The sequence below is a fragment of the Biomphalaria glabrata genome, chromosome 4, assembly GCF_947242115.1.
Source record: "Biomphalaria glabrata chromosome 4, xgBioGlab47.1, whole genome shotgun sequence".
In the NCBI taxonomy this organism is placed as follows: domain Eukaryota; kingdom Metazoa; phylum Mollusca; class Gastropoda; family Planorbidae; genus Biomphalaria; species Biomphalaria glabrata.
Genome location: NC_074714.1, coordinates 18,385,049 through 18,409,928, shown reverse-complemented (window position 1 = coordinate 18,409,928; position 24,880 = coordinate 18,385,049). Strand labels below are relative to the sequence as shown.

Below are 24,880 nucleotides of genomic sequence, written 5' to 3'. Positions count from 1 at the left end.
GAGATTCGTTACTTGACATTAGTTGGGGAAAAAGAAAAGGCGGTTGATCGTTGTGCTGGCCACTTGACACCCTCGTTAACCGTTGGCCACAGAAACAGATGACCTTTACATCATCTGCCATATAGACCACTAAGACTGAAAGGGGATCTTTTTAAATATAAACTATTTGTTTAGACACTACATACATTTCGTTAGTGTTTATCAATCTTTTTTTTGTTTTTGATGTATAGTATATTAACATTTTTAAAATTCAAATTATAGAGCCTAAGACTAATATATATATTCACGTTATCCAAGTTGTTTTTTTTCCAGTCATTTTTAGCGCTCGATGGGGCCCGCCTCTGTAATCTTCTAGTCGTTGTAATCTTACAACGATGAGATGTTCTGATTTTCCCGTAACACACGACACGACCAAAATGTACTGGATGTGTTATTTGCTAAAACTAAGACAGTTAACATATTTACATTGACATGTCCGACTGTCCGATATTGATGTTCTACGTTTAGATATTTAGACTCGCTTTACACGAGTTTACACACTACCTGTATGTGTGGGTGTGTGTGTGTTGATGACAACTCCAAGGTGTAGGATCTGGCCCAAATTCAAAAGTCGACGCTCGTGCAACAATTCATTTATACTTTATGTTTCTGTGCCGACCCATGTTGGTTTTAACACTTCTGTAATCGTCAACTAGAAATTATTTCGAAACATTATCTTTTATATTTATACAAAGGTTTGAAGAATGTTTTAAACTGAATTATCTAGTTTAAGTTTTAATGCCGAATTTTCAGACATCATGGAAAAGGAAGAAAACACGACTATCCCAGCAGTCTCTGAGCAGACGGTTTCATTACCTGGTTCTAGCCGTGTCTTAAGAAATGGACAGCGCAGAAGATCCTTTTCTTTTTATTCACCGAACCAGAGGTATCAAACAAATCTATCTTTCCAGAAACGCCGCAAGAGGGATACTGTTAAGACTAACAAACAGGTAAAAACATTTCTGATAAATCTTTATTTTTGTTTTTAATATACTCTTTATTTAATAAGCCAAATAATGTGACCCTTGAAAACGTAACGTTAATTTCTGTTGTCAGAGGCTTACGTTGTCAGCCTAATCACTTTGTCTCTATCTACCATAAACAAATGTTCGCTAGTCAGAACTGTCAGATACTCATTATTAGAGCTGGGTAGGCTCAGAGGCGCCCAAAGATCTCAAAATAAAAAAAAAATCTTCACCGGGACCGCCCGGTTCAAAACCAAGCACTTTGCCGCTCAGCCACGCGCCTCATATTTGTTAGACTAACGGTGTTTGCCTAATGCTAATACACTAAGTCTGACTAAGTGCTCATTCTTCCCTAAAAACAAAATGTATAAGAATATGAATTAGCCAGAAAAACCAGTGACTTTAAGTGTTTAATAAGTATCTAGCATTCTCAACTAGATTAATACATGCAGTATATAGAGGCAAGAAGAAAACATTTTTATGTTGTTTTTAAAGGTATTTTAAATGTACAAGATAAAGAGAAAATTATTGATCAATGCTAGTATTGCTGTCAAGGTTTTGTATGGTTTCCAGCTTGTAGTGATGCATTGTAATTGTTTCAAGAGTTGACTCGTATAAAGTCTTGGAACTCTGGGTCCACGGAAACTCTCCTCCATCTGGCTGCCTGAAAGAACTGTTCTAAGAATCCAAGCAGATGTACATTTGTTACATTCCAGGTACCGATGGTTCATTGGACCAGAACGCTCGAAATCTGAGCACACCGGGGAGACTCTTCCATATTCCATCGCTGTACCATATAAGCCGTGCAGCTGTTCCTTGGAGAACGGATATTGTAATTAATATATAAGCTATTGAACATTAAGATATTGCATTCATTTATTCAATATTAGCATTATTAAGAAGATAAACAAGCATCTTCAAAGCAATAGAATATATTTGCATTTGTAAGCCAATTATGTTATTTCTATTTAATTCTATCATTAAGTATATCTTTCATATGTATTAAAGTCTTTTCAAAACATGAACTACCATATGCCACATAACAAAGCTTTAATGCTTTTTTTTCTATTAGTAATACATCGTGCAAAATTATAAGGATGAAATTTTATAGGTTGGTTGTTTTTTTTAAAGATTTTTCTTGTATAAATTTGTTTTAAAAAATAATTATAAACACTTTCTTATGGCGCTGTATACACTTAATCCTCAACCTTTAGCAGTTATCTAAGCAATCAGTAGTGTCCTCATCTCTCGTTTTAAATGAATCAAGTAAGAAGATAGACAACGAAATAGATACTTAAGAGTGCAGTTCATACTTAGATATATAACTTCCTTCCACTAAACTCATTAAAAATCCTACCCTTTAATGTTACGTTATATACACACACACACACAAAAGCACTGCGATGCACCATTAATCTAAAGGCTACTGAGACCTAAACTTCGGGCCACATACGGACATTGATGTGGTGTCATCCGACCCATTGAAACTTGTTCCGGCCATGCAAACTGACGTTACTAAGGCTGAATTGATGCTAACCATTGTACTAGTATCTAAAATGTACATGGCAGTCTGTCCGGCCAAAGATCGAGCTTGAGGCAATGTACTGAAAGGGATAGAGCTGATTTAGTAGCTCGAACTTATCATTACTTAATGGTAAGGCATTGGCTTACTTTAGTCGTTGAACGACTAGGGCTAATCTTCTAGATCGCTTTCTCGTGTGGTTGTAGATTCCTACTGTGGAGACACAGAGACATTCTCTTTCACACGTAATGTAGGTAAAGGTGTCATTTGCTTTGGTGGTAAAGAAGCCAGAAAAGTTTCATTTGGTCACCATCTCTTCACATGGAGCTGTCTAGGACTATGACTCCCCAGTACGCAACATCACACACTTGTAAGCCGATAGGATTTATATTAACTACACTCAAAATTATTCTTACTGAAAAATATAAACATGTCCCAAATAGTTTAGTCCTACACGTAACAAATATGTGTGTGTGTGTATACATATATTTAATATATTCTCTTTTTGAATAGGAAAGAGTCAGACAAAAGACCTTGAGTGATGCTATAAACGAATTGAAGGTACTGCTGAGGCCTTTATGCCAGAATAGCAAATACTCTGTGCTGAAAACTGCAGTGAGTTACATCATAGAAATGAGACAAAAGGTTGAGGCCTTGACCAATTCCTTAGCAGAGCAGCAACGGGTGGTGAACAAACTGACTCAATACTATAACAGTTTAGACCAACTCAGCAAGAAGGAGTGCCAGTGTCCGGCCCAGCATTGCAAACACCTTCAAGCCGTCCGTAGAAGTGTCTTTGGTCAGTCTAACCTGACGACAGCACCACCGAATGAAGTGAATGCATCAAGTACTGACAATTCTTCAGAAGTTCCTAGTCTACAAAGTGGCAATGATGGACCCACTGAAAAAGAGAGCAGCTTTCCTCGTGTGCAGTTGGATCAAAGGTATTGTAAAACTAGCAAAATATTGATTGAAAAAAAAAAGCGTATCCTAGAGGAAGAACTCTATATTTACAGCCATATAAACTGTACACTGATTTATTTCCCTTTTTCCATATAAAACAAAATTAATTGCCACTATTTATTAACAAATCGGTTAATTTCTTGATCGATTCACGCTTTGTTAAATGTATTATAGAGCAAAGTTTCAACTTGATCTGAGAATGGGAAGTGGGAGAAATAACATGTTCAAAATGTGCACCAGACAGAGTCAGCTGATATAAGCCTTGTAAAATGAAAGCATCTAAAAAGTGAACTACACGGCGGATAGGATTTCCAAGTGTTTATAAACTACAGTAAAAAAAAATGTATAGACAACAGGCTCTCTTGAAATTTGAGAACCACTGTCAGGGTTGTGTTGAAGCCTTAGCTCGTTGGCCCTGGTTTGTTGACATTCAACTAATATCTTCGTGCTTCAAATAAATAATTGACTCGCTGGTGATGTAATGGTATCAAGATATGAATAAAAGTTATAACGACAATATCATTGAGTTTTAAACATTATAATATTGTGGTTATATTAATTAAACAGTCACCCTGCACCTGCTATCCACAACGCAGCACATTAGAACGCACAGCACTGTCCAACTGCCGACTCTAATCTCCAATGTAAACTTGATCATCCCATGAATAATTCCATGTAGAGCCCATAAGAAAAGACAAATTGAAAGGTCTAGTCTAATACGCTATGGCAGCGAAACAACTGCGAAATGCAGTACTGCCTTAGATACTCGCCCTAAACAGGGGTACACAGAAGAATTTCAAACACACGTTACACCAGCATAATAACAAAACCCCTCCATAAGCTTAGAAGCAAGGTAACAAAGAAGGTGCGTTCAAATATTGTGCACCTAAAAAACATGTGCTAGAATACAACCACTTTGAATATATATTCAAAACATTTTTACTGAATTATAAAAATAAATAATTAATTTAGAAGTTTAATTAGCTAATATTCAAAATAGCTAAAAAAAAAGTATGTGCACTTCAAGAAAAATATAACCATTAGTAAGCCAAACTAATTATGACAAAAGGATTGAATGTAATTGAAAGAACGCATTTTTGTTTCTTTTCAGAAGTGCAACAAATACTCATACTTCGACAGCTTCTTTTATGTACCCAAGCCGAGAGGTGGCGCTCGATTTGAACTCAAGTGGAAATGTCAATTCCAGCAACGATGCAAGCAAATCTCTCTTTATAAGGGAACCTTTGAGTCGGGCAGCGAGTCAGAGCAGCGATTTAAACATACAAACACCTGGACTAATCAGCTCTGTAAATGGTCATTCTGATCTCAGCATGCATGCAAAGCAAGGATTAAATTCAGCTAACAGATTTCATTATGTCGGATCTCATAGCTCCGCAAGGACCAGTTTTTTGCCATCGCCATCGACAACATCAGTTAAAGAAAGCGTCCCACAAATTGGCGATAACGACAGAACAGTTTCAGCGTACGGTCAGCAGCTAACAAATGCATCATATTTAACCTCGACTGCGGAACATGCGAATACGCCGAAACCAGAGCTGTTGAGGTCGATACAACACATGACATGGGCTTCAGATGTTCCAGCTTCAAGTAGAACATCACAATTACCATCACGTGAGTCAATGCCAACCACTTCATCGGATGTATCGTCTTTTGAACCGCACACCACAACGACATCGACGTTAGGCACACACACAGAGATGTCATCATTGCCTTCACATTTGAGATCGTCACTCACGTCATTCTCGCCACTGCAGATGACATCCTCGTTGACGCCACACACTTCGTCTATCTTAGCACCGCACAACACAACGACATCAATGGCATTACAGTCGACATCATCTGAGCGCCCAGACATGACATCGCCATTGTCATCAGAATCATCATCTCCTTGGACATCATCATCTCCTGTATCATCATCATCATCGGAACCTGACATGGAATCATCTGTCTCGCTACACTGGTTATCCCCAATGCCTCCGCAAATGACATCGCCATTACCATCTCACATGCCATCCTCTCAAGTAACATCATCATTGGAACCTAACACGACATCGGTATTACAAAGGACATTGCCCATGCTTAACCAAAGGGCGTCACCTATAAATCGACAAAGGACATCGCCCATGTCACAACAAAGGACATCGCCCATGTCACAACAAATGACACCGTCCATGCCACGGCAAATGACAGCACCCATGCCACGGCAAATGACACCGTCCATGCCACGGCAAATGACAGCACCCATGCCACGGCAAATGACACCGTCCATGCCACGGCAAATGACAGCACCCATGCCACGGCAGATAACATTGCCGATGCCAAGGCAAATGACAATGCCCATGCCAAGGTCAATGACAACGCCCATGTCGGGGCAGATGACAACGCCCTTACCAGGACAAATGACATTGACCATGCCGGGGCAAATGACATCGTCCATTCCAAGGCCAATGACAACGCCCATGCCAAGGCAAATGACAACGCCCACGCCGGGGCAAATGACAATGCCTACGCCGGGGAAAATGAGTACGCCCAGGCAGGGGCAAATGACAACGCCCAGGCAGGGGCAAATGACAACGCCCAGGCAGGAGCAAATGACGACGCCCAGGCAGGGGCAAATGACAATGCACAGACAGGGGCAAATGACAACGCCCATGTCGGGGCAAATGACATCGCTACCATTCACATCACCGCACTTCACATCTTCATTGGAACAGCACATAAAATTCCCGCTGAGAGAAAACACTTCATCATTGCCACAAGCACAACACTTGTCAATGCCACCTGCACAATACGTGTCGATGCCACCGGAACAATACGTGTCGATGCCACCGGAACAATACGTGTCGATGCCACAGGAACAACACCTGTCATTGCCACCGGAACAATACATGTCATTGCAACCGGAACAAAACGTGTCATTGCAACCGGAACAACACATGTCATTGCAACCGGAACAAAACGTGTCATTGCCACCGGAACAACACATGTCATTGCCACCGGAACAATACATGTCAATGCATCCGGAACAATACGTGTCATTGCCACCGGCACAACACGTGTCATTGCCACCGGCACCATATTTTTCTATGCCACCGGTACCCTATTTGCCAATGTCACCAGCAGAATCCATGCCGAAATACGCGCCACATTACATAGGGACGCACTACACAACACACATTATTTGGCCACTGGAATGACAATGTCACCTGCAAAATACATTTCTTTGCCACCATAAACAAAATCGTCCTCGGCCTCACATACAAAAGTTCCATGTCCTGTACATTCACATCACAAGCCCCAAACATCATACCGAACAATACGAAAGTTCCATGTCCTGTACATTCACATCACAAGCCCCAAACATCATACCGAACAATACAAAAGTTCCATGTCCTGTACATTCACATCACAAGCCTTAAACATCATACCGAACAATACGAAAGTTCCATGATGTCCTGTACATTCGCCCACATCACAAGCCCCAAACATTTTACCGAACAATACCAAAGTTCTTTTGCTCCCACTTCGAGATAATTTTTTGGAGACTGAGATGCCCAACTTGTCGTCGTCGTACAAGACTACGCCCCTGGCATTATTCGTAACATCACCACTGGCATACATCATCAGTTGAGATCGCCAGTGGGACAATGGAGCAACTATCTGAGCACATCGTGTACAATGCAACACAAATGACACCAAGGCCAACAATTTTGATATTAGACCATGCACAATACATGAATTTCATACCTGACACCATCTCCAGCAAACACACACACACACACGCCAAAAATGGGATTAAGAAGAAGCAAAGAACCAACGAAATAGCTTCAACGAAATTTCGATCGACAGTACCAAAAAGTGCTGTTAATAAAACGTGAAAATTGCATCTTCGCCAGTGTGACACATCGCAGAAGCGTTTTAACCATAATAATCCCAACGAAAGAGTGCCAACTTCAACACACATTCTTGTCTTTATTTTCATATTGGCACTTTCAAGGACGTCCAAAAATATAACGTAGGGGGCAGCAACTTGCAATATTATTACGATTACTAACTCAACATGAGATCCTTCCTTAATTTTAGTTTGATATAAATACTCAAACCAGGGTAACACTACTTAGCTATATTAATAACATGCTATATACGACTTCAGATTAGTTAATCACCTTATACTTATAGCAATGTTTTTTTCTTCTATTTAGTGTACTACTATATAATGAGTTTTTAAATTGGGAGACTTTTTTTACCAAAATTTTTGTAAATGTCATCTTTTTTTAAATTTAATTTTTACTGTGGTTGTTATTAAGGTAATACATACTGATTATGTCAACTATATTTTTTATGTTTGTCTACATTTTATATGGTTTTAAAATATTTTCCTTCCAAGCTAAGGTGTACTGTGACTTATATATTCTACTTGTGTATTAAATATGTGTTCTACAAGAAGAAATCCTCGTTTGTTTTTTTATAAATGTTCAGTGCAAATGTTTAAACAGAGCCGGTCTTAGCACTTTTCCGGGCTTCCTACGTCATCAGTTGTATGCTAAAAAAAGAACTAATCTATACTACCGTAAAGTGCTCGGCCTTTGGCCTCATGATCCTATCACTTGAGTAAGGGGGTGAAATAAAGGTGATATCTGGTGATCGCTTTTTAAAAGTATTTTTTTTAACTGAGCGACCTGAATTGAAACTCGAGAGCTAGGGCATTTTTAGCAATCTCAAGGACAGCTTAAACCCCCAATTTAAAAAAATCGGGACAAAAATGTTTAATTTGTACCAATGATTCTATGATAAAGTTTATTTAATTTCCTACAATTCTATGTATTTATTGTAATTTAAATACTTTAAATTATATTTTTAATTTTTTTTTAAAGAGGTCACTATAGGTATATTTTAGCTCATTATTATGCCAAGAAAAAAAAAACAGCACAACTTTATATTATTTAACCTATTTTCAAAATGTTTTCAGAATTAAAATACAAAAACACATTTTTTCATTCCTGTTATGTATGTAAACTTAATTTTTATTGGTTAGTATTTTGAAAAGCAAACTAAAAAGCACACTTTTCAGCCAATCAGAAAGCGCCTTACAAAACTGGCATTGTTTATTTCCCAAACATTGTTACTTATATTTCCCGGTAATCCTTAGCGATAGCGTCAATCATTTATCTTTTCAGTATTCTTATTATCTACCTTATGTTCGACATTATAGACCCCAGAGATAAAAATTTAGTTGAAAAAGTAAAAAAATAAAATCAAGCTTTGAATTATAGTAAATCTAAATCTCTCATATCTAGATTCTGATATACATTCGACATTATCTAGCCACTAGTGAACTACATTTATTTCTATATCTGTAATACACAGTTGTCTGTGTAAATGTATGTTGAATGGTGTAAGGTTGCAGAATGCGAATGTCGTGTAATGCTGGCTTCTTGCTTCCTGAAGTACTCTTGACACGTGACAAGGCAAATATTATAAACTGACTGAAGTCCGTTTCAGCAGACAAATATGAATTTTATTTTTTTTATTTACAACACAATAATAATAATACTGCACTCCTTGTTAGTGCTACAAGTCAAGAAATAATATACAATCCTATCCGCATAACAGCGGTATCAAATGTATCCAATATATGTTAGTTACAAATCACGTCCGCATCTCAGCGGGTAACACTGTGCAGAAATATAGATCAACTAATACATGTCTCAAAAGACCACTGGCAACAACTGCCCACAAGTTACTTTCTAACTGAAATTACTACCGACTTTTCTAAGTCGCTACTGTCCATCCCGGACCATAATATACTTGACCACTCGGTCCAAAGAATACAACTGACTTAACTAACTTGACTTCACTTGTCTGCTTAACTTCACTGACTGAACTCAAAGTCTAACTTTATTCATTCTACTTCCTGTTTTCTACATCAGGAATTCCACGTGTCTTTTAAACTCTTAACATGACGTGAACTTTAGATCATGCAATGTCAACTAAGACTGTGACAGTCTACAAGTAGGCATCTTGCGTATTTTGCACGCAAATGGACACGAAAATACGCGAGCGCGAGTAAGGTTTATCATCTGAAAATACGCATTTTCCCCTCTAAAGTAGTCTAAAGCACACACACACAAAATAGAGAGATCAGTGCGTCGATACTGAATTGGCTATTTTTATTTGATCTACCACGAGATAATATCACTTTTTGTTTTGGCGCGCGCGAAGATTTAAATATTTACTAGATTTTACCGATCTAATTAGAACAAAGTTTCTTTCAGTGTGTCGATGGACATCATTCACTAATCGTAAATAAACACATTTAGCCACGTCATAATATTGATAAAACAGTGCAAAATACGTATCATGTGACAACCTTTATTGATTACATAATTTGTATAGAAGATATAGAGAATCACGTGGCTAAATGTTGTTTGTTTACGATTGGTGAATAAGGTCCATTTATATGAAGTCTTCAGACTGATTGGGAATTGATTGATAAGTTCTAATTCATCTCGACTTGATCTAGAACTAGAGATAGTTTACGATGTCAGACACCTATACTAGAATGTACGTACATCTAGATTTAGAATTAAGATCTAGATCTAAATAGGTCTAGATTATGCTAGATTTTGATCTAGATATAGATCTAAATCTACTTCTAGTTTATATTACAGAACAACTTGAAGCATCAGAAACCAGAACACAAAGCTTTATCTCAACAGTTCATCTTTTATATTATAAACACATTCAGTGGCTAATTAGGATTATCTGCCTGGTAAAAATCTTTAAAATGTTTATTATTAGTGACTCTAGTGTAGAGGATGCCAAAACTTTCATCGCTAACTCTGCAAAGATTGGTCTTAAAGAAGAAAATTTTAAATTCTTTCAAAATGTGATAAAATATTTCCAGTGTCTGGATATCTTGTAAAGTGTATGTCTCATTTCACTTGTAACAAAAATTCCCATTCTTTTTTTAATGAAATTTTGTTGTCGCTATTATGGAATGTGGAATACACTAGAGACATTATGATCATAAAATCATTGCCAAGTGACAAGAACGGCACAGTCTAACGTTTTCTAGAAATGTCTATGACAAAAGTGTACACATTTTGACAAATAAACAAAATGTTTTAAATAACCTAATGCTGTGCTTACTCTGGGATTGCTGCATTTCGTGTATACTACGTGCTTAAATGATTTTTAGTCTTTCCTGAATATATTTCTTAATATTTAGGGAAAATACACATTTACCACTCAAAATATGCATTTCCAGCTCAGGGAATACGCATTTCCATTTTGGCATGTAGGCATCTGTGCTATAATACTTTTTTTCCCCAAAATAATTTTCTTTTCCCTACCCCCTCTTTTTTTAAGAAAAAGTCCATTGCAAATTTGTAAAATTAAAAAGAAAAGTTGTTACAGCATTCATATTTATTCTAGTTCACATAGATTTAGATATAACAAACTATATATGTGTAAAGTTTTATTTGAATATCTTTGTTAGTTTACGAAACATTGTGTACAAAAATGTACATATTTTTGTTTTATTTTCGCCTCAAAATACATTTAAAAACAAAATTTTCCTCATAAATGTACAGAAATTTGTAGGCAAAATATTTTTTTCAGACATTTACATCACTTAAAATCATTTAGAACAGAAGAAATGAGTTTCAATCACGTATTTCAATTGAAGCTGTCCTCCAGCCAACACGCTAACCAATGTACCAGGGAGGTGCTTATAAGTGTAAGATCTATAGCTACTTAAACAATTTTCTTTCTATAAAAATTAATTCAACTTAAAACACCTTATCAGTTCAGTATAATGTATTTTCCTTGTTTGGAATACCCAATAAAATTAATTACTAATAGCTAATGAACTAATTGTTGTTTTTTTTTCATTTTTGAGTTGAAATGTAAAAGAAATGTGCAAAAGTTCAGCTTGATACGAGATTGAGTGTGGGAGAAACGTTTTACCAGGCAGAGTGAGTTAATTTAATAATAATAATAATAATAATAATAAATATAATAATAATAAGGCTTGTCTTCGAGTCAGAAAATTAATGAGAAATGCAGTATTTCCGTTGCTATGCAGCACCAGCAGTGACCTACATATTTTGCCACATTTTATGCAGGCATAACCATTGTCTGCCGGTGGTCGATTAAGATTTTCTTTTCGTCGTCCACCTCTGTCCTACGCTGCGGATTTTCTTTTAGTCTCAAATGTGTACCCCGCGGCCTTTGTAAATGACATTCAGCTGTCTCATTCTGAAGCCACATGCAACCAGGTGCTCTATTCTATGTCAGTTAAAGCTAGTTGGCGCCATAGCTTCTCTATAAAGCGTTTCTGTGGGGCACCTCTGTCACGTCGACCACCTTTCAGCTCGAAAAAAAAAGACTGCTTTTGGTTTACGATCGTCCTCCATATGGGATACGTGCCCTGCCTAGCGTAACTGTCGGATCATAAGTCCCTCTATACCAGGGGTTCTCAGCCTGTGGTTCGCAACCCCTTTGGGGGTCGATTGACGATTTGCCAGGGGTCACTTAAGACCATCAAAAACATGGATTGTTATGGTCTACTCTTCTATTGCTGTGTGTGTGTAAAGGGGGATTTTAACGTTTAAAAAAAATGTCAAGGTTATTCAAAGAAGCTTCTATTTTACCAACTGTAACATGGCATAGTAGACCATAATAGTTTGGCACACAATATAAATATCTATTGAAAGAAAGGGACATCACTCTAATAAAAAGCAATGTAATATATAATCGAAAGGCATGGCCAAACTATTATGGTCCACAATGCTATGTTACTCCAACTGAGCTTTATAAATAGAAAAGCTTTGCAAATTGGATTATGCGGTGCCAAGAAATAAAAAAAAAAAATTCTTTAAAAAATACACACCTCATCAAAACTTCCTTACTTTTCTATACCGGATTCACCAAAAGTATATTTTTATATTTGTATTTTCTCCGCCATAGATACTAATTTCTAACATACTGTCTGTTAAAATAACGTTATGACATTATAAATTAACTAATTATTGTTTTAAATTTGCGGAGTCTGTAACATGTGCTCACCAGTTTCCGTGTAAAAAACAACAACTAAACAATAAACCAGTAATGAAAAAAATACTTTTTAAAATATTTTATATCAATTATCTGTTTACTAGTTAATTGAGATCTTTTCTATAGTTATAGATATTCTTTTAAAATTAAACATCTGATCCAAAAAGTTATCAGACAGAGTGAATATATATACAAAGTAATAATATCTAAAAATAACACTGAAACACCGTACTTCATAGCTAAGACAATTGAAGCCACATAATTAGCCCCATTAGAAGCTGAAGATTACACAAAAAGAGAGCGAACTTAAATATAACATGCTAAATAAATACTTAGCACCAGCATTCCCAGTCCTAGAAGACAAAAGACATATTGCTTAATTGAAACCAAGTTAAAATATAGGATGTAGGAAATAGATGTGCTAGAAAAGGGAATCCCACAAACCATTATCTAGCATAAAACCAAACAAAGCATCTGGGCCTGATGGTATTTAAGACAGACTTAAAAAACTGAAAGAACTAAGCAATGAGCCAGCATGAGCTAGTTTAAAATACTTTTTTCTAGGGTCTCAAGTACCAAGGGACAGTAAAGATAATAATGGAAGTCTCCTATTTAAAAAATGAGAAAAATCTGTTCTAGGAAACTGAAGACCAATATCACTATCAACCATCACGAGTAAAATATTTGAACACATAATACGGAGTATCATTATACATCGCCTAGAAACACAATGTCCTAACTTTATACCAACATGGCCTTCGCCTTAGGATATTTAGATCTTGTGAAACTAAACTAAAAGAACTAATTGATGATTCTTCAAAGGTCTTGCATAATAATGAACAATGGACTAGTTCACCACCATAGCTTTCAAAAATATTTTGGGATCTCCGGTCCGCTACAGTTACACCAATGAATTCATAATTTCCTGATACAGAGAAGACAAACTTCAATAATAAATGGCTTTAAATCAGGGGTGGGCAACTTTTTTGTATCGAGGGCCGCATTTGAAAAAAAAATTAGGAATGGCGGGCCGCATATGTATATACAACTTAGAGAGATACTCAAGCTTACTGTGTAGAATACTGTAGAATGTCACTTAATTCATATTTTCACTTAATTATATTCACGTTAAGGAATTACAACAAGAGATAGCAATTTTTGAAACCAATTTAACTATTTTTTTTTTCAAATTGCTGTTGTAATTTTACATTAAAATATCCTGACAAATATACAGTTGCACTTAATGTGCAGTATTTTTTTTACACTCGTGCATAATGTTCCTGAACTGTGGAACTAGCTTACTAGTTTTTATACTTGTAAATCCTGTCAAATTACAGTCAGTCAAAATCGACGAGTAATAATACTTGTTTAGTTTCCACAAAAGAAAATGCTTGTTCACTGAATGAGACAGTATATGTTCCGGAAGTTAAATGTCGGGACGAGAGAAACTTGCCCATCACCAGAGAATGCTGACCATGTCCTTCAATGGTGCATTCTAAATCAAGAGACCCGAACAAGACTTTGGCCCAAAAACCCTCCTATAGAACCAAAACTATTCAGAAATTGGATTACTGATCTGAACTCTCCAACATGTAAAATGAGAACGAAGAAGAAGAAGAATAGTTGTATGTGTACACAAATAGTGTGAACAGCAGAAAATATTTTAAAGTGTGGAAATACAGCTTCTGGCATCCATAAGACTCCCTTGGAAGTATTGACTGGAACTTCTCTTTGCTTGGAGATAGGTCCTCTGAAGCTGAATCAGCTTCTGCGCTAAATGGTGAGCTGATGGTATTGAAAACTGGTTCTTGACGTCTTAAAATTTGCTTTTATAAATTGCACAATTAAGAAATCTAAATAAGTGTACTTTTAATCATTTCACTAGAAATATTTTCACCTTTCACCAAAGGAAAATGACAAAACCTGTTTTCTTTTGCTTGCTGGTAGAAATGGGAAAGCCTTGTTTGAAAGGATTTAACATGCATTTACATTTCATATGCAAAAAAAAACAACAAACGTCGCAATAGCAATCATGAAACACATGAAATCTGTCTTCCAATCTTCATTGTAAATATTGGTAACAAAGTCACAGTCAATGTCCTTCAAGTAACATAACAATTTCTTCCTTGAGATTTTATATTGTTCTCTTGTGCCTTGCCCATGCTAAGATAGCGGATACATTGGATTATTTTGTTAATAAATAAGAAATACCTGTGGTTAACACCCCTAACTCTAGTAAGGTTGACTACTACGTCATTTGGATCAATAATATATTGAAATTTATGCAGCTTTGTGCAAACTTTCCTGTTTAAAGTTTAAGATTGGGATATATTTTTTTTATATAAAAACAAAAAAACAAACAATATTAGTCTATCAAAGATCGAGCTCCATCAGTTGTTACACTTGCCATCTTGTTTCAAGCATACCCAACATTCAACACAGTTTTTCATAGTATTGAATAAATACTGATCTGAAATTGTCTTGAATTGAGTGAATTGAAGTATAACCAATAAGCATAATCTTCGTTTACTTGAAACTTTTTATAATGAGACAGTTTCAATAATTTATATAGATGTTATTTTTAAATATATGCTTTTTAATCTGTATATACCGTGGGCACACCTAATTTCAGTAGATGTCGGCGGGCCGCATAAAACACTCCGCAGGGCCGCATGTGGCCCGCGTGCCGTAATTTGCCCACCCCTGCCGAAATCAATTCCATCGCCTTAACATATTTCTTAGTCTGTTGAACCGTTGGAGCACCATCTGTTGACCCTTTCTCTAATCATCTGTGTCCCTTGCTATGGATAGAATTTCTCGCATTGACAGGCCTGTCCATTCTTTTAAATTGTCTTCACATCTTTTGCCCGGTACTGTTCTCTGAAAGAAGGCCATTGCGAGCCCTTAGTATATGGCTAATAACAGAAAACTCTGAAGTACTTCAAGGAACAGTCTTAGGCCCACTACTGTTTCTAATTTACATAAATGACCTACCAAATTGCACAAGTTACTGGACTGGCCTGCCGGTGTCATAATTCATTTTACAATATTGTTAATATTCATAAGCATCAACGAACTTATTCTTATGAAGCGTGACCCAGGCCGATACCAATCGTCATAGAACCCGTGGGCAGTGGAGATCAATGGGTCTTTGCCGCGTCACTGGTCTGTACGACGTGGCTAGGAGCTATGGGTCTAAACTGCCCACAGGTTGCCACGTAGCTAGTCAGTGTTGAGGCCTTCTATCACGAATGATCTAGGCCAAGCCTCACTCAAGCCTCACTCAAGCCTCACTCAAGCCTCACTCAAGCCTCACTCAAGCCTCACTCAAGCCACACTCAAGCCTCACTCAAGCCTCACCCATTCACTCATTGGCCTCCTTCAGTCGTAGGACGACCATGGTTCATCTCGCACACTTCCTCTTGTAGCTGTGGAGCCCTACTTGGAGAGACACCCCCGTCCACAAATATCGCAGGTTAAGGTGGCTTTTGCTTCGGTGTAGAGGAGCTGGCCATTTTTCGCATTGTTCGTTTTTCTTCCAGGGCTAAGGTCCATGTTCTTTCGCTATCCATAGCTTTCTTGGTCACTATCTCTCTCCATCTGGTACGGTCTAGCGCGTCGTTCCAGTACCACCTCATCGTGGTCGCCGCGTGAACACTCCGCTCTCCTGGAGTGGCCAAGGGTACTGGTTGCTTGCCGCTGATGAATGAGCAGCCGGCAAGTGTAAAAGGAACTCAAAGGGGTTATGTCCAGCCCCCCCCTGTGGGGCCCCGGGGCAACGGTTAGTAAGAGACCACGGGTTCTCCGAAAAGCGGATAGCGCTGGACACCAACTCGAGGGTTGGTCGGGTTCTCCTGGGGCTCGGCTGATTCGCGGGTCTCTCTTTGGGCAAAGACTGGACTGACTGGCGCGGCCTTAGCGGGCTGCGTCGGGCGGACCGGTTGGCGTCCACGAGCTAGGCTCTATCTAGCCCGTTCCCTGGCGCGCTAGTGGAGGAATCCGCCGCGACCAATGGCGACTCTGACACTGGGAATATCGAGAAACGCGCGCCACCCCACTCCTGCCTTGCAGGAAACTTATATGCCAATCTGTGGCGGTGATTGCTTGGGCAGGTTTCTGCCTTGCCCTTAGTGGCGACATAAGTACAGGCCATGCACGCTGCTGCATTAGAGCAGTAACTAAGGCCGCCAACGGCCTTAACCATACAACCATGATTGACACAGACACAGTAAAAAGCGGGCACGAGCAGACCCGAACAGGCTCCGTGCGCCGGGCAGTGGGCGTCAGGCCTGGACACGAAAAGTCAGCTACTAGTCGCCCCGCGACCTCGATGAGGGGGAATTTGTCAGGTCGTGAAAAGTCAGCTAAAATTCCTCCACCTAAGTCCTCTTCTCAACGAACACTGCATTCGTACCTCCTTCGGAGGTCCGATTCGAATAAGGTTGATGGAAGTCTGCCACAACCTCCTGCGGACCTAGATACACCGCAGGCAAATATGACTGGAAGCGAAATAGTGACGGGAGCCTCCGGCCCCCAAACAACCCAAATTGACACTAGTGGGATCCAACCCACTCCAGGGACTAAGCCCATAAACACTAGGTCCCTCCTGATTTTACAAATTAACATCTGCGGGGTCATCCCAAAGGTGTTAGAGCTCTCAAAACTCCTCCACGAGAGGGCAATAGACGTGGCTTTACTACAAGAGACACTAACTGGCAAACGTAATGCCAGTATCACCGGTTATACTGCATTTAAGTGCAAATGCACAGACTGCCGGGGGCTCATTACTTATGTACGCAACAATCTGGTTGCTACACAAGTCCCCGGTCCACGAGTGCATGGGCGTACCGACGCCATCACCCTCGAGATACATAAATTAGGGCGCAAACTCACGGTAACTAATCTGTATAACCCCCCTAAGCATGAAATTAGTCTCGAATATGACTGTACTAATATCAATACTCACAACGTCATCGCAGGAGACTTTAATGCTAAGTCTCAGCAGTGGGGCTATGATTCAACCGACTCATCGGGACATAAAATTCATGAGCTTCTAAATAACTCTAATTTGTTCTGTCTGCAAAATAAACATACTCCCCCAACTCTATACCATACCGGAAATGGCAGCCAATCTAGACCAGACCTTACTCTAATCACAGCTAATCTAGAATCACATACTCAGTTTCAAGTCCTAGATGACATTGGAAGTGACCATAGACCCATATTAGTCACAATTGCCCTCTCAGAGGCCAGTGGTGTAACCCCAAAAGCCCCGCGTAGATGGAGTTACACCAAGGCGAACTGGCCAGCCTACGAGGCAGCAGTCAACACTGCCCTTATGAATATTGCAGTGGAGGATAGGGACGTTGACATCATATACGGCGAATTAACAGCAGCTATGTTGGGTGCGGCCAAGAGGTTTGTCCCGCGGACTTATCCTGGCGTAAGGCAGAAACGCGTGTGGTCTCAGGAATTGAATAAGCTGGTCCTGAGACGTAAGCGAGCCCGGAGGCTTGCTGAGCGGAAGGGTACCCCTGAAATCCGGCGGGAGTACAATCGGCTCTGTAGAGCCACGAGTGAGCTGGCCCGACGCGTCCGGTCGGACCATTGGAACGCTGCCTGCGCCGGGATGGATCTTCGGGATACCTCGAAAGCCTGGCGTCTTCTGCGAAACCTAGAGGCCAAAGACACAGCGCGAACGGCTGCCCCTCTATTGTCACCCGGAGGGCCGGTCTCGACGGTAACCAAAATGGCCGGCTTGTTGAATCGACATTTTGCTAAAATCAGCAAGCCCGAAAAGAAGTCTGCCATGTCCAAAGCCCTCAACAAAGAACGTAAGAGGCTCGAGAGGGAGCCGGATGAGCCGGAAAGCCAAGCAATGTGCAACGCGCCCTTCTGTCGTGCTGAGCTGGACAGAGCGATAGCTAAGTGCAAAAACCGAAAAGCTCCGGGGCCAGACAAGGTTACCCCCGAGATGGTAAAACACCTTGGGGGCATTGCGAGAGATAAACTCCTGGAGTTTATGAATCGAACCTGGGCAGAGTCCAGACTGCCCGGGGCCTGGAAGAGTGCTGTCATTGTACCAGTCCTTAAGAAGGGAAAAGACGCGACTAACGTGGAGTCCTACAGACCCATTTCACTAACCTCAACCCTTGGCAAAGTTGCTGAGCGAATGGTTAACGAGCGGCTAGTTTGGTGCTTTGAGAGTGCCGGTATCCTGGCGCCAGAACAGGCCGGCTTTAGGGCAGGCTTGAGCCCGATCGACCAGGTCACGACATTCGCACAGGGGGTGGCCGACGGGTTCCAGAGGTCCGAGAACACATACGCGGTGTTCATAGACCTAAAACAGGCCTACGATCGTGTGTGGAAGCAAGGCCTCTATCTTAAGCTAAGAGCTATGGGTGTGCGGGGCAAAATATACAATTGGATACAATCCTTTCTGTCAGGGAGGAGCACACGTACAAAATACCAGCACTCCCTTAGCAAGCCAAAACAACAACTTAATGGCCTGCCTCAGGGCTCCGCCCTGTCCTGTACACTTTTCATAGCCTTTCTTAATGATTTGCCCAGCTCACTACGGTCCAAAAAACTGCTATATGCTGACGATATTGTCCTCTGGTCAACCGGGAAGAAAGCCGACCAAATTCAGGCGGCACTTCAAGCAGACCTCCATACCATCTCCTCGTATTGCGACAAATGGCAGATTCAGATAAACGTTGCCAAAACGACCTGGTCCCTGTTCAGCCTAGGAATCGACATCCTTAAGGCTCCATTCGAGCTTCAACTCGGTGGGCTGCGACTCCAGCGTGAAAATACGCCAAAATATTTAGGGGTGACCCTGGATAGAAAACTGTCAATGCTCCAGCACGTCCAGGAAGTTGAACGAAAAGCCTCGGAGAAGTTAGCGTTATTAAGAAAGCTGGCCAGCACAAAGTGGGGTGCTAAAGCTGACATGCTACGCACATTGTATCTAGGGGCAGTCAGATCACAAATCGAATACAGCTATACAGTTCAAGTATATGCTAGTAAAACTGCCCTCGAATCACTCGACCGGGTACAAGCACAGGCTCTACGGTTCATTTGTGGCACCTTTAGGACAAGCCCAACAAACGCTGCTGAAATTTTTACAAACGTGGCACCCTTACATCTTAGGAGGGAGAGGGCAGTACTTACGGCCTACGAGCGCTATAAAAGGGGCGACTCTAGGCTACCCACCTCAATTTTAGTGCGACAGTGGAGAGAGAGGAACCGCATTAAAATGCGATCGTTCCTGCACATAGCGGCCAATTTGTCAAATACAGCTGGACTCTCCACTGATAGAATTCCTATTAGAAGAATCAGTACGTGCCCTCCGTGGAGGAGATTTCCGGCCCCACAAATAAACCTGTCCCTGTTAGGGCAAGAGGGAGCCACCAAGAGGCGATTAACACCTGCCATTCTCCAAAATTTGGCATCCATAACTATAAAATCCTACCCATCAGATGCCATATTCTGTTATACCGATGGGTCGGTAATGAGGGACCCCGATAGATCGGGGTATGGGGCCCTTATTGTCTACCCCGACCGGACTGAACCAGATAGGCTCTCTGGTCCATGCGGCTACGCTGCATGCTCCATGGATGCCGAACTGACAGGGATAACTAGGGCGTTCGAGGCCATTAGGGCCCGAATGCTCGAACGCGAGACTAACGCCACTACGGTGGTGTTGGTCACTGACTCTCGCTCCAGTCTCCTAGTTATGGGTGGCGGCGGGGGAGGGTCGCCCGTAATAGAAGAGGCAATCGGCGCCGCAGATAACATCCGCCGAGCTATTGGAGCTGTCGTTTATATGCAGTGGGCGCCTCCACATTGCGGCGTGAAGGGCAATGAAACGGCAGACGCCCTCGCAAGGGAGGGTGCTCGAAGCACCAAGCACGTACTTACAAGCAACGGCACAAATCCGAGCACTCATTCATGAGAAGTGGTTAAAGTCCTGGGAGGAATCCGACAGAGCACGTGGTGTCTGGCAGCGCATGCGTCACCCAGATCGCGACGATCCATGGTGGCGACTGAGGAGGTCAGAGCAGTCAATAGTTGCGCAGTGCAGGACGGAACACTGTCCTATTGGGGCATACTTTGCCCGGTTCCGCACTAACTTTGACTCCCGATGCCGTCACTGTGGAGAGAGCGTCGAAACAGTGTCGCATGTCTTGTACGAGTGTCCCCAGCTCCGCGAGCTAAGGGGGGACTTGCCTGTGCAGTCACTCGACTTGTATGGTAGCTATGAGGCACTACGCCGGACGGCTAAGTTTCTTGCCAGAGCACTACGGGAGGACTAGTCCTTCCTGCTCTGATTTTTCAATAGGAGTTCATCTCAGGTACGGTCTAGAGCTATGTGTTCCCAATGGTCAGTATTGATGTTCACTGATTTGAGGTCCCGTTTTATTACATCTATGTAACGAAGGTGAGGTCGACCAGTTTTTCTTGAGCCAGTCGCGAGTTGTCCGTATTTGACTTTCGGGATGCGTTTGTCCTCCATCCTGCGAACATGTTCAAGCCAGCGCAGGCGGCGTTGTCTGAGAGCTGTATAGATGCTGGGAATACCATTTCGTGCAAGGATCTCAGTATTACACTCTTTTTCTTTCCAAGTGATTTTTAAGATCCTACGGAGACATCGCAAATGGAATGAGTTAAGTTTTCTCTCTTGCTTTGCGTTGGTGGTTCATGATTCACTACCATACAGAAGTGAACTCATAACGCATGCCTTGTAGACTTCCATTGTGGTCACTGTAGTGAGCTTCTCGTTTTCCCAAACTCTTGACCTGAATTTAGCGAAGGTTGAGGCAGCCTTCCCTATGCGTTTTTTTTTTATCTCCTCTTCTAGAGACAGGTCATCTGTAATTGTGGATCCCAGATAGCAGAATTCATTTACGGCATCCAGCTTGTTATCCGTCTATGAGGATTGAGGGTGGTGCTGTAGCAGGTGGTCCCATAACATTTGTTTTCTTCATGCTAATAGTTAAGCCATACTCCTTACAGGCTTGAGAGAAGCGGGACATTATTAACTAAAGCCTAGCCTAACGGATGTTGTACAAGTGATCTTGGACCTCATTCATCAATTGTAAACAAACACCATTGAGTCAAATGCTTCCTATCTGTTTAATACAATTAACGAATCAAAAATTGATAGGATGAGACTGACATTTTTGGTTGAAAAGTAGAGAAAAATAAAAAGTTGTTGTGGTGTTACGTAATATCAGAACGTTCTCTAGTATAATAAAGGTAAAAAAAAATATCCATAAAAATCACATGCACTATGGAAAATTTCCTTCCTCTTTTTTTTTTCCTATAAAAAAATGTAAAAAAAAATATATATGTATTTCAGAAGGAAACAAATATCAGTGAGAACAGTACTAACGCAAACTGCAAACTATCATGAAATAGGAGTTTTAAAAATATATTTCTAGTTTGTGAGACTGCCGAATGAACGGCAAGATTACATAAAACTAAAACCGGCTTTTGTCCCTTTTGTTAGCGGTTACTAAAGTGAGAGTTACTAACTGATGCAGCTTATCAGTACAGAAAAAAAATTGATTTCAATGCTCCTAATATTACAGATTTCATTTTTTATTTGAAACGCGGTAAAGTTAGAAAAAAAAGTATGAAGCTCTTATTTTAGATTTAGAAGAAACAAATTTCGTTGTCGTCAGGATTCGAATCTGCGCGGGAAGAATCCCAATAGATTTTTAGTCCATCGCCTTGACCACTCGGCCACGACAACCACAAAAGTTATGGTTTATGTTACGTATTAACGGCTACATTTTTTTAAATAGTCATAGTCATTGTCTTCGTTATCTAACAAGTGAAATATCGTATAGAGATAAACATTTTGCTTAAAAAAACAAACAAAAAAAAAAACTGCCACATTTCATGTAGGAAAACAATATGACAGTTTGACCTTCATTACTGACTTTTGCATTACCTATGTTAGTTTGTTACTTTAAAATGCTTCTTTTCGCCTAGTGCTATTATTTGAGCATGGGATGGGTTGCCTGAATCAGCCATGGAAAGCAACGACTTGTCAGAGTTTAAGTCATTGATAAACATGCATGATTAGATTGACGCAAGGATACCAGTTGGACGTAATCATGTTCTTCTCATTTTAAGTAAGATCTGTAATTTATGAGATTATAATAAGATTAACCGACTCGCGGCGTAGCATACACCGCTATTTGGTGTCTTCCTGAAGACACAGTTGTCCAAATGTGGTGGTTTTGGGCAAACGACTGTGTGTGCATGCCTGGAGAGCGAGGAAGTCGCGGGTGCTGGCGGGAAAGGAGAGAAGAGGCTAATTGAGTAGGCGTATGTGCGTATTTTCCGCATGGTTGGGCGACGTAGAGACTTGTTCTCTCCCCCCCCCATCCTTTTTTTAGGAGCTACACTCTCTGTCGCCTCGATAGTTACGTGGGATATCTCTAGTCCGACTTGCAGAAATAAAAGAATGGACTTTTTCATTGAAGGTTAGAGAGTCGGCGTGCGTGCGTGGTGTCCCGCATGCTTGTCGACGAAGAGAATTATATATACAGATAAGGCCTATCCAGACGATATTCTTAATTACGTAAAGGGAACAAACTGGATTAAACTAATAGCTAGAATGTCAAACATTTTCTGATTCATTTCCTTTATAGAATTCTTGGTGAGAGCATTTCCATTAAAAACATTAAAAAAAACAAAAAAAAAAAAACAACTAACCATCCATACCAGAATTCCATGAGTCGCTTTAACTAAGAAAAAGTTATAGAAGAATGTCACCTTTCCGCAAGAGCGGTTTTAAATCGTGCGGTTTTCGCGCTTGACTGTCGTTCGGACTTATCGATGGTCCCTGGCTTAACACCTGCTCGCTTCAGTCCACCGTCGTCCTGCGGGAGGTTTGGAGTAGGAACTCAATTATTTTCATCCGAAACATGTAAAACAATTTACAAACAAATATTGAGTATTTGGAGGCCCCGAGGCAGGATTTTTCTGGAGGCTATATATTACTATAGAAGTCTACATGTATTGTATTACTGGATACTGGCCACCCTCGTTAACCGACGAACTCAGATAGCAAGATCTGAAATTATACTATAATTTTTAAATACTTTTTTACATAACAATACATTTTAAAAAAAAAATCTTGTTTAAGTTGAATTTTTAGCGGCCCCCGAAAGGGGAAAAGACGCTATTAGTTTTGTGCTACTTTTTTTTTTTCCTGAAAGCGAAAAATCTAATTTTTAAAATCAGTTATGCAAGCAGTTTTTTAAAGAGAAAAAGCTAATTAGTATGCATTATAAGTTAGACCTAATTTAAAACGAATAGTAATCTTATAAACTTCATTTTCTTGAACCTTATTATGTATTTCTACTATCGATCTGATTAAAAGATTACGTCTTTTCAAATCAATTACATTATGTTAAGATTAGGAGAGGCTCGGTAAAGCGCTTAGCTTCCGAACCGAGGGTCCCAGGTTCGAATCCTGGTGAAGACTGGGATCTTCAACTTCGGAATCCTTGGGCGCCCCTGAGTCTACCCAGCTCTAATGGGTACCTGACATTAGTTGGGGAAAAGTAAAGGTGGTTGGTCGTTGTGCTGGCTACATAACACCCTCGTTAACCGTAGGCCACAAAAACAGATGAACTTTACATCATCTGCCCTTTAGACCACATGGTCTGAAGGGGCAACTAATTAGGTTAGGTTCACATCTAGCTTTGCATTCACTTGCACCTATCCCCTGATCTACAGCACCATTGGGGCACTAAACAAGATCTGTCTCTGGGATTAAAAATATTGTTGCCAATTTTTTTTGTACCTTTTTTTGTTTGTTTTTTTGTTTGTTTAGCGCAGTCCTATGGTTTGAGCTTTCTCTATAAGCTTATGATCCTATCACTTATGAAAATAGAAGGTTATCTATCGTAAGTTTCAAACTTTAAAATGGCGATCTGCTCTCTATAAAGTATAAAGGGCACTATTCAAGTTATACCACTACATCAGTCCAGTACACGTTCTTTCTCTTGTGCGATACTAATACATTAAATATTAAATATTACGCAAAATGCGGTGCCCCCATAGAGGTCAATACCCCGGGCCCCAAAATGTTGGAAAATTCCTAGCTACATCCCTGACCTATGACCTGTGATAAACATTCCATTCTGTGGTACAATGTGGACCTTCGAAACGTGTGCCCTTTGTGCAAAAAATCTGTATTTTCAAAAGAAAGAGTTGGACAAAAAAATCGATTGTAAAAATCAAAACATACAAGACACATCATCTCATCCGTCCCTTGACCTTGTCG

General features: G+C 40.2%; 1 protein-coding gene and 1 non-coding gene across 2 annotated transcripts; one reads left to right on the top strand and one right to left on the bottom strand.

Annotated features, from left to right (window-relative positions):
* Window positions 1–571: 571 nt before the first annotated feature.
* Window positions 572–7,841, top strand: LOC106063907 (uncharacterized). The gene is made up of 3 exons (XM_056025317.1): window positions 572–989; window positions 3,040–3,470; window positions 4,601–7,841. Exons 1-3 carry the CDS (start codon window positions 798–800, stop codon window positions 6,705–6,707), a joined length of 2,730 nt encoding a protein of 909 aa, XP_055881292.1. The 5' UTR covers window positions 572–797; the 3' UTR covers window positions 6,708–7,841.
* A 14,406-nt stretch (window positions 7,842–22,247) lies between these two features.
* Window positions 22,248–22,330, bottom strand: Trnaf-aaa (transfer RNA phenylalanine (anticodon AAA)). The gene has a single exon. It is a non-coding gene; the product is annotated as a tRNA-Phe (tRNA).
* Between the last annotated feature and the right edge of the window lie 2,550 nt (window positions 22,331–24,880).